We start from the raw sequence: 11,460 nt of genomic DNA, 5'->3' as shown, positions 1-11,460 counted from the left end.
TCATCTGGAAGTGCTGCTTGCGCAAGTAATGGTTGAGGCCCCGTAGATCCAAAATCGGCCTCCAGCCTCCTGTTTTCTTCTGTTAGGAAGTAGCGTGAGTAAAACCCTTTCCCTTGGAATTGTTCTGGCACTCTTTCCACCGCCCCTATGAACATGAGGTGATCTACCTCCTGCTTCAGCCTCACCTGGTGGGCAGCGTCCCTGAGGGGAGGCCGGGTGGGAGGTTTCGTCGGTGGAAGTGACTGGAAGGGGATCATGTAACCCGTGGCTATAATTTCTAGCACCCATTTGTCTGTTGTGATCTTTTGCCATTGGGAGTGGAATGGTTTGAGGCGATGATGGAACGTGAGATGAGAATTGCATTGAGTGATGGTGTTGATAGTGGAGTCCTTGACATACCCGTCAAACTTGCTGCCTCTGGGCTTGCCCCGAGGGTGTACGGCTTTGTTGAGAACGTCGCCTGGGGGCCCTGTACTGCTGCTGCTGTTGATGGCGCCCTTGGTCATAGCCTCGCTGATATTGTGCGCGCTGTGGTTGGTAAGTGTAGTGTCTTTGCTGAGGATAGAATTTCTTTTTCTTATATGGGGGAGTATAGATACCCAAGGTCTTAAGTGTGGCCCTCGAGTCTTTGCTGGAGTGGAGGACCGAGTCAGTTGAGTCTGCAAACAGCTTTTGCTTGTCAGAAGGAAGATCCACGATCTTCGCCTGTAGATCTCTGGGGATACCAGACGTCTGGAGCCAGGATTCCCTACGCATTACCACTGCTGTGGCTGTTGAACGAGCCGCTGTGTCCGCCATGTCCAGGGCAATCTGAACTCCCATTCGCGATGCCGCGTAGCCCTCTTGGACAATCGCCTTTAACACTGCCTTCTTGTCCTCCGGAAGTGAATCCACGAGAGGGGTGAGTCTAGAGTAATTGTCAAAGTTATGGTTTGACAGATGTGCCATGTAGTTTGCCATTCTCAATAATAGGGTAGAGGAAGAGTAGACCTTCCTGCCGAACAGCTCTAATTTTTTAGCATCTTTATCCGACCCCCCTGATTTGTACTGGGACGTCTTCGACCTCTGCTGGGACGATTCGACCACCAAAGAATTGGGTTGGGGGTGGCTAAACAGGAACTCCATGCCCTTGGCTGGGACGAAGTACTTCTTATCTGCTCTTTTGTTCGTAGGCGGAATAGAGGCCGGAGTCTGCCATATGTTAGTGGCTGACTCCATACTGGCTTCGTCCAGTGGGATAGCGATTTTAGATGAAGCTGGGGGTCTCAAATTTTTCAGGAGTTTATGGTGCTTCTCCTGCACCTCTGCTATTTGAATGTCCTGCGTGAATGCTACTCTTTTGAACAGCTCCTGGAATTGTTTAAGGTCATCCAGAGGGGAGACATCCCCGGGGGCAATGGCCTCATCTGGGGAGGATGAGGAGGAACCGCTGGGGTAAGCCTCCCCCAAGTCCTCTGGCTTCCGAGTTCGCTGGTATACTTGCTCCCTGGTGGGCTGTGAAGGGAAGTCTCGGGACTCTGGACCTAATTGCCCCTGGGACAACTGCGTTCCTGTCCCAGAGCGAGAGTGTACACGGGAGTATTGACGAGTAGTGGGAGAGGACCTGCCCCTGGATCTGGACCTGCAGTGTCTATGTTCAGCATGATGAGGACGGCCATAGCAACATGGACAAGGGCCCGGTGATGGAGACCTGGACCATGATCGGGTAGTGTACCCATGATGTCTGGGAGAGCGGGATCTCTGTGACGACATTGATAGTGGTGAAGCTGGTTTGTGATAGTACTCAAGGGGATCCATGCCCAAAAATGGTGAAGGTGGCCTGAGCCACGGCGAAATTCGTTGGAGGAACAGAGAGGGAGGCCCGAAATAAGCTGGTGGGGTTGCTGCCCGGCGGTGCACCGTGTGTATCTCGGGGCGGGGGCTGGGTGATAAGGGCATCGCAGCCCTGCCTGGAGATGGACTGAGGTGCCGGCTTTTAGCTCTAGCCTTCCCCCTCCCCTGCAGGGTGGGCGCCGCCCCCTCCCGTGCCGGGGATCTCAGCCCCGTTGTCGGCGCCGTGCTCGGCACCATCAACAGCAGTGCCACGTGGGTAGCTTCCTCCGGCGCCGGTAGGCCCCGTGCTGGGTGCCGCTGCGCTGCGGGAGCCGGTGCCGCAGCACCGCCGATTCCAGCGCTTGCTGCACTGGCGCTCGCAGCGCCTTCCATGCCGTCTGCTGTATAGTCGGAGGCCTGGCCTTGGCCACATGCGCTACTGCGAGGCCGCTTTCATCAGCTCGCAGCTGGGGGCTCTGTGTTCCGCTCGTCCTGCTCGCTGGGACCGCCGGCAAGGATCAAGCCGGGGAGAGTTTCCTCCTCTTCTGCATGGAGGGGGTCAAAGAGGCTGCCTTCCTTTTATGCGACCCAGAGGGCCCTTCTGTGTGAGGCTTCTCCGGCGGCTCAGGCTGGAGGGCCTTATCAAACAGATCATTTTGAGCCTCATTTCTCTGTTCTTCCTGGCCCTGGATGTAAGCTTAGCGCAGTGCGAACACTTCTGGGTAACATGAGACTCCCCCAGGCAACGAATGCATTCACTATGCCCATTGGAGGCCGGCATAGCTTCGCGGCATGACTCACACTTCTTAAACCCTGAGGAAGCCATCGCGGTGAGTCTTTACTGTTAATAGGGTACTTAGCCGCTCATCAGTGTGTTCTACAACCCAAAATAACATTCATGGCCTTCAGGGCAGCGGAAGGCTTAAACAGCCTTCTTTGTCCGCCCCTCTCTCCTCCATTCCTCTTCTCTCTACTATTTAATATGCGTTTGTTTTTTTTCTATAATAGTGACAAACAATGAACTAACAAATAAAACAACTATCTTATCTGTCTCAGGCTTTAGCTGGAGCAGACTCCGTCTGCAGCCGTTGGCGGTTGAGAAGGAACTGGCGGGGATTGGATTGCGCACATGACTGAGGGCGCGCAGGGGAGCGGCGTGCATCAGCGCATGTGCGATCCAATGGAAACTGCTAGAAGAATTCTGATCTGCGGCGCCGGGCGAGCCTGACACCTACTGTGGAGCACCCACGGGGACCACTCAAAGAACAACAACTGGTATCATTTTGCTCCTGTCTTCTATGAACAGTTATGACACAGCAGAAGAGATATCAAACTAATTTAGAGATCACTGAATTCCATGTTAAGTTATGATCCAGCATATGAGTTCATAACTTCATACACTTTTCAGTCTAGACACTGATGTCAACTGAGGTTTGTATAAGGGAAGAATAGTTTGTAACATTCATGTGCTATCATCGTTCAGTGAGAAAACCTTGGCTACCAGTTTGTGTTCTCTTTCTTTGCATGCATTCTCTCTATTCTGTCCTTTATCTTTCCTTCCCTGCAGCAACTTGCAGTTTTCATCCCTTGAAGTCTTCATTTCCGTCCCCTTTTGTATTAGCTGTTGAGTAGACACACCAATAAAATTAACAGAAAATAGGACACACACATCTCGTATTCACCATTTTAGAATCTTACCAACAGGCAGTCCTGTGGCACCTTAAAGACCAACAACTTTATTAGATAATGAACATCTTCTGAGAACTTATTACCTAATAAATTTATTAGGTACTTCTTACTTCTGAATCTACAGACTAACAAGTCTACCCCTCTGAGACTATTAGACTCTTACAGACACTGTGATGTTGGTTTACACTTGAGCATCTTCAGCTCAGAGGTGCCTTCTCATTTTTGGTTGCAGGGGCCCTGTCTCTAATAGTCTCCAAATGGGGTCTTCCTGGAACCTGTAGTGGCCTCTCCCAACCTGTTTCTTCCTCCAAATCCCCCTTTGGGGGTTCAGTGGCTTGACCCTCCAGCCATGTCACATAAAAGTCTGAACCTCTTCCATGGTAGCACAAACAAGTCTAAATAAAAGTCAAAAGAATCACCCAGCCTAGTGTCCTTCCACCCCTTTGAAGCTTCACTATGCAGCTTGCACCTCTGAAATCTGGTACTCTGTGATCTGGCAGCACCACAGAGAAGAGCCTGGAGCAGGGCCCCATGGCAATAGCAGGGTAGCCACTACCACCATCAATAGCTATGGCAGACCTGGGAGCTGAGGCAGCCAGCAGCAGGGATGGGAGCCAGGTTTGGGGCACCTCACAGTGGCCAGCACCAGGGTGCTGGGTGCGGCCAGAAGGGGCTCCTCTCCACAGCACCTGGCCTGCAGTAGTGTGGGGGGGGTTGAGCCCTGGGACTTGCAAGAGCCATCACACAAGCCAAAGCCAAATCCAAATCCAGACCACAGGCTATGCCGGGGGCTCCTGGGGGCAGGAAGCAGCTCTGGGCTCTGCTGCTGCTCACTGCTGTTCCCACAGGTGAGGGAAGGGAAGGGAGAGCAGCAGCACTGCCTGGAGGTTTCATACCACTGCTATGATTGGCTGCAACTGAAGCCAATCAAAGCAGCAGAGGGTGGAGCCTGGCAGCAGAGGGAGGGAATACAGATCCATGCGTATCTAAGGGTGGGCAGGTAAGTGCACCCTGGTTGCAGAGATTCCACATCCCTCCACTGCTCCTGCATCACCTCCCATCCAGAACCCCACTCCCATCCCCTTCCTGCACCATCTTCACTCCCCAACCTCCACACACCAGATCCCAAACTCTCCTACACCCTTCCTCCCACCTAGACCTCCTCCCCTCTCCTGCCCAAACCCCCCACCCTCATCTTATTCTTGCATGGCACTCGGGCCTAGATTGTTTATCCCCAGCCTGTTCCTGCATCTCCCGCCTGCCCAGACCCATACCTCCCCCCACCCCCCAGTCAAGGACCACATCAGTGAAGGATTTTGTTTTTGTTTTTTTTTGCTTCTCACTTGTGTGGCCCTCAACAGATTTGTCTCTGGGTCAGTGGGGCCGGACCCGAAGAATTCTCTGTCAGAGATTTGTCTCCTCTGAAGATACTCTCCAACTGTGCTATCTCTTGCCTCCTGCCCAAAGGCGGTAGAGCTGGTAATTAACCACCCCATAGATGTAAAGCATGACTAATTGGGGTTCTTTTGCAGATAGCGGGAATTAGGCCCCAAGACGCTCCAAGATTTATGAGCAAGGTCTGTCAGACTACTTACATAAATGATGATCTAATACCAGGGGTGCCCAACCTTTTTTAATTGGGGGCCACATGGCAATTTTTTATATGTTCCAGGGGCCAAACACAAAATAGCCCCAAACCACTACCCCCAGCCCCAATTGCTTCCCACCTGCCTCCAGGCTTAACCCCCATCACAGCCCCAAACCACCCCATTCCCAAACACAAGATTAACTTACCAGGAGCTGCATGTGCTGCCATCCCCTGCCAGTTCCCGGGCTTCTTCCACACTGGGCTAGCAGGATTCCCCTAGCCCTGGGGTGGCCAGCGGAGCTCCACAGATTCCTGTCGCCCTGGGGCAATCAGTGGCGCTCCACTCCCTGGCCCAGCAGCAACCAGTGGAGCTCTACTCCCTGACCCGAGGGTAGCTGGCAGAGCTCTGCTCCCCAGAGGAGTTCCCCCACGCCCCCAGGGCCACTGGTATTGCCTTGCACACCAGTAGAGCCCCACATGCTGGGGCCACCCACAGAGCACTATTCTTTCAGCATGGCAGGGTGCTGCCCTTGCCCCATTGTTTGAGAGCTAGCGGAGGAATCAGGCAACAGAGGCAGGAGTTGCAAATGGCTTCTTAAAGAGCCACACGTGGCTCGGAGCCACCCAGCTGCCTTTTAAAAATGGTGCTGCTGCCAGCACAGCAGGCCAGATTAAAAAGGCTCTGCAGGCCAGAGTATAGCTCATGTGCTACATGTTGGACACCCTTGGTCTATATTGTCTCGGACGTATGTTTGACATCCTAGGCCCAGATCTCTTTTTTTTCCCCCCACATATATTGGGTTGACAGAAGAAAGAAATAACTTTTAAAGTACGGGACAAAATAACACCAATTTTCTTAGACTTTTGCCAGATCATCATATTACGCTGAAAATCATGCTTGACAATTGTTTATTGTGTAGGATTAAACAAAAAAGGGTCATATTTTAAACTGATGCACCTACATGAAACAAGAAGTTTGTGCTCCCCTGCTCTCTTTTAAATATTTAAATTAGAAGAAAATCCAATACCTACAAGTTTAATTGGTGCTAAGGCTGATTGCAAGTAAAATATAGATATATTAAAGTACACACACAAGAACATAACCTAACAACATAAGACACCTTACAGGAAAACCTAATTAAAATTTAGATGTGATAAGAAGTATTGGGATAGATAGCTATGCATCAAGTTGATTCAACTACATATAATAAATGAGCTTTAGAGTAAATACATAATTAAGTGGAATACTGGATGCTATTTCTCCAATTTGCAGAGTACCTGCAGAGGGTACAGAGAAAGCAGAAGAAGTTCCTTGTTTTTTAATAAACAAATTAATAATCATAACTTAAAATAATTGTGTTTCTTATACTTGAGGACTTGCACTTTGTAAGTCTCTGGCTTGTATTTGTAATGACCTGAATACTGAAATATAAGATGGCTGTATAAACAGAAAAGAGACTGCAGAAATTATGTTTTGCATATAAGCAAATTCATTGTACAACTCAAAATGACTTATTTTTCTTCTACAGTAATTTCATTGACTTGTTACATTGCTACACAAAACTGAAGTTCATTTAGGCAGTAGACAGTTCAGAAGTATGCTTACCATTAACCAGCTTGAACTGATACATCTTTAGTTTGGTAGAAACCAGAGACTACACAAGTGAGAGTAATTAGTAATATATTAAAAGTAAGATTACAACTAAATCACGATAATATAAATATTTTAATCCTTGTATCACATAATGTTTCTGACTGGCCTTAGCAGTAGTGTTTGGCTTTTGAATACAACTTGCTTTTACTACACTGGAAGCTGCATTCAAAAGCAGCATGTTTGAATAAATTCAGATTTGATATTTCATTATGAAATACAACATAAAAAAAACACTGTAGTGCAGTAAGAGACATACCAGAAATGCTCAACTCTAACTTTGACATTCCTGCTTCCCAAGATAGCAGGCACAGGTAGGAAGTACTCCATATGGTTATCAACATATCTTTACACGCTATCTTCTCAGCAACCATACAAAGGAATTAATGTCTGTGCTAGTAGCCAGCTGCGGGATGAACTAGAAAAAAAAATTACAGTGTAGTGTAACTGAAGTCATGAACACTCTTCCCCTCCAAATTTGAATCCATTTTCACCAGCACAGTTTAAATTCATATGACAAGAAGTTCTACTTGCTACATACTACCTGAAGCACAGAGGGATGAAAAGTGGGGCCTGACATAAAAGTTTGCTCACCCCTGTTCTAAACATTCTGTGCAGAGTGGAGGGAGGAGAATGTACAGAGCTTCCTTTGACATTGCCCCAGCTGGTGAGGTTGCACGGTTGAACATGCTGTTTCTTTAATACTTCCATTTCCAGACAGATTTTTAAAAATCTCATTATTAAGTATAATTCAGTTTTACAATCACAATAAACTGTTATAAAGTAAATTTCTGGAACAGTGTACCTAGGGCAATGATTACCTTTCTTTTGGATTAAATCAAAGATGAAAAATTCCACGCTATCTGAAAATACTCTCTGGAGAAGATACATGTGAGTCGCCATGTCATGCATCTTGAAACAGACAGATCACCAGCAGTTTTTGACATCTACATTTTACATACACATCAAAGATAATAGTGTTTTTAACAATATTTCAGCTGACATTTCATGCAGACGGACATGTAATACCCTTCTTGTATTCAGAATTGTTATCTTTACCCAGGACTCTACTCGTGATTTTTTTGGATTAGTTTTTGTGAGAGAAAGAAATCTGTTTAAAGAAATACAATTCCAGTTTGTTTAGATCTTCCAAACTAGACATTTTTAGCTACAATGCTGCAGTTATTCACAATTTATCCCATATGGACAGTCATCCCATACAGAGGGACAGTTTCTCCCAACATCACACTGCAATGCAAAAGCAGTTCAAAAGCTGCCTGAAAGCGAGTGAGGCCAGCCATGGGATGAGCACATCATTTGACATACAGGATTCTGTACCATCTTTACTCCTGACTGCTCGTGTAGGGAATGCGGCTAGGGAGAAGAGACTTGGCTGCAAGTTCTCTGTATCCTGGTGATCCCCTGCTACTGTACTGGCACATGCACCAGTTTGCTGCATCTTGTGCTGGCTGCCATCTGAAAGTTGCTCTGATATGTGCTATGGGACTAGAGGATTACAAAGCACATTTTGTGCATGGCTAAGGACCTGGGCCAGCTAGTGCACAGTAAAGACAGTAGGTACTAAGTCACTTACAATCTAGCATATGAAGACAACAGTGCTTGTAGTCTGCATTAACACTTACCGACAAGAAGTCAAATGCTGGTACCACTACACTAAGATGCTACAGGTTATTCTATACTTTTATATGTACATGCACAAATAAAATATTTTAATCTGTATTTTCCTTTAAAATCAAGTTGCAGAAGGGCACATTAATATCATAAAAAATTCTTACTCAACTCTCCTATGTTTATTTTTGGACTATAATGCAACTTAACACTTTCAACCTGAGAGCCTTAAGTATTAGAACCTGGGACTCTAATTGATAAGTTATTTTAAAAGCTAAAAAAATGATTTAGGACATGTATCACTCAGCTGCTGAAACATTCTATTCTTACAAAGTACGATAGAGTCTTCATAGCTTCTCTCAGAGGCATACCCGTACATTTTTCCCCCCTCTGAAACTTTTTATTCTGAAATTCAAGACAAACTATATCTGTTTTTGTACAGAGACACATGCTTACCAAAACTTATGTATAAAATCCTCTCCCAAATTGAAGGCTAGGCTTTTTGAAAGAAGAGATTGAGACTGATGTAACTTAGAAACATCATATCTTTAGATTTTATCATACATCCTTACTTTAAAGTACAGTTAAAATTCTACATTTCAACCAAGAATACTAGTTTATTCATAACCACAGTATAGTTTTAAAACCCTCGCAAGATGAGTTTTAAACCATGTAATTAACCTGAAAAAATTGTCATTCCTCTTAGAATACAACAGTGAGCTCACATTAGTGATTTCAAATGTCAACCTCAGTTATAATGTATTTACATATTTTAAGTCAACACCAACTAGCACTGTTTTTTTATGTAGTTGCACAAATGGTGGCCAAACGGTGACTGCATTTATTACATTACTTCATTATGTTTCAGTACAAAATGACTGCTTACACACACGAACACAGTTTTAGGGCATAGTTAAATATTTTGTCACTGTAACTGATTTTTTTTTGCAGTTGTGTCACATAATAAGTTGAAAGTTGTGTGTATTTTGGTTAAAATACTTTCTAGATATAAAGCACATGAAGAATATGTACTGAACATTTCATATAAGGCTTAAAGACAAATTAATCTCATAACTCTACCACATATCACATAATATCTGTGGCAAATATACATTATTTCATAAATAAAATTTACCTAAATATTGCAGAAAGAAACTTTGGGGTACAGGATATATAAATACAGAGGCAGCTAAGCTGTGATTTTTAATTTAGGTACATAGAGTAATATGCTCACCAATTCTTCTCCTAAACTTATTTTTCTAATCTCCCTGAGTCTCTTCCATATACAGCAACACAGTACATTTTCAGACGTTTGCTAAAAACAGCAATGATAGTATTGGAGGGGGAAAAACTCAAGGTGCGTTCAATTTAGTAGGTTTTTAAAGCTTATTGTACTTTTTCTTCCAAAAGCCCATTGGCCATGACGTTCCCATAACCACTTATACAGCCACTGACATGTCTCAGTGAATCAGCTCCAAGATAGGCAATTAAAAGTTCAGTGCGACGGCTTAGCAATTGCATTAGATCTTCAGCTAAACACTCCATAGTTGAATAGCGTACCTTTTCAAAGTCAAAAATGTCTTTGAGGAAGTAAAGAACTTCATCCTAGTGGATAAACAAGAAAAACATTTATTCGTAACTATATAGAGAGTTTTCGTAAAAAATTAATTATGCAATGTTATATATTATTCCACCACTTATACATAACCTTTCCAAAGCATATTTTAAATATGCACACGCATTTCTTACTATATTTAACTACCAACATTCATTTATTATCTTTCTTGGATGTTTTAAAAAAAACATTAACATGGACAATATCATATAGGTTTAGGCTCCAAATCACCCTAATATGAAAAGAAATGTTCATGACAATATTTTTCTTAAGCAACTATACTGAGCTGCAGAGTTGGAAATAAACAAACAAGAAGTCTTACAAACAACCATTTACTAGTGTGTGGAAGAGCCAGAAAGGGAACAGACTATAAATAAGTAAAAATGACCAATCTAGTTCTGCTGTTCACACAAAATGAAGTGCAAAAATTAGACAAATACCACAAACAGTGACTTGCAAATTGTAGTTGTAATGCTGCAAGCAAATATTTAGGTACACCAGTAATCTCATGACTTCTCTTGGACTACATACTACAAAATACAGAAATATTTTCAGGACTGGGGGGGGAAGGTCATACATCCTAAAAAAATCTTAGCGTATTAATAACTTGGAGTGTAATTAGCCACACAGGGAGGGACTGTTTTTCTAATATGGGGCATATTAATCCCTGTTATTTGCGGCACTGGGCAACATTAATCTCTAGTGTAACAACTGAAAATCATCAGGATGAATACTAGCAAGGATTTTTGTATAAATTATGTCAGTACGTAAGATCTTCCCATCTGATAGGTTCTTTTTTATTTTAGATATATGATCATTACAAAAAGGTTGCATACCTTAAAGAAGCAGCATATGTCGTAGAGAGAGTTTCTAGGTCCCAAAAAGCCCCACGCCAAAACAGGACTGATATGCTCACAAATGGCATAGAAGTGGGCAAAGAAACCATCAGGCACCTGGTGATGCAAACAGGAGAGAAAGGAGTTGCGTTTTTTTTTTTTTTTTTTTTTTTTAAGCTCAGTATAAATTCCTATTATATCAAATTGAGGTATTATGTAGGTCTTTGGTAACTAGCCAAGCTACTCAGTTAAATTATGTTACAGTTGTATGTCAGGTAAGTGGCAGGATTGTTAAACGTTTTCAACGTCAACAGTATTTTACAATATAAACATTTTGAAGGAATCTCTGATGTAATACTCATATTCATATCTTAATAATAAAAGGCTAAAAGGGAACATCAAAGCTAGTCACATATTTCTCAATCTGTTTACTTCAGTGGGCCAGATATGCAGCTCTCTGTTATGTAGATGGCATGCACACTGTATCTATCTATACATACACACACTACATGTATGACTGTGAAGATGTCACGTGGGCCACACCAGTGTGTTCATTTGGTAGCAAGCAGCCTATGTTGGGCCACGGGTTGAGAACCACTTATCTAGTCTGATACTTGTATATAACACAGATGGTAGAACT

General features: G+C 44.1%; 1 protein-coding gene across 3 annotated transcripts in view; it reads right to left on the bottom strand.

Annotated features, from left to right (window-relative positions):
- Positions 1-3,373: 3,373 nt before the first annotated feature.
- Positions 3,374-11,460, bottom strand: part of MIGA1 (mitoguardin 1) — a 55,134-nt gene continuing 47,047 nt past the window's right edge. Inside the window, exons 15-17 of one of the 3 annotated variants that reach the window (XR_012646607.1) lie at positions 10,821-10,937; positions 7,000-9,974; positions 3,374-3,433 (exon numbers count right to left, since the gene is read on the bottom strand). Coding sequence is in view for 2 of the 3 variants with exons in the window: in XM_075003169.1 (XP_074859270.1) it covers positions 9,756-9,974; positions 10,821-10,937 (336 nt within the window). In the remaining variant the exon portion in view is untranslated. Of the gene's footprint in view, positions 3,434-5,959; positions 9,975-10,820; positions 10,938-11,460 lie in introns of those variants that run through there. The other 2 variants (XM_075003170.1, XM_075003169.1) reach the window with 2 other exon arrangements.

Source organism: Carettochelys insculpta, chromosome 9, assembly GCF_033958435.1.
Source record: "Carettochelys insculpta isolate YL-2023 chromosome 9, ASM3395843v1, whole genome shotgun sequence".
In the NCBI taxonomy this organism is placed as follows: Eukaryota; Metazoa; Chordata; order Testudines; family Carettochelyidae; genus Carettochelys; species Carettochelys insculpta.
Note: the sequence above shows the minus strand (reverse complement) of the source record. Positions and strands in the feature narration are given on the sequence as shown.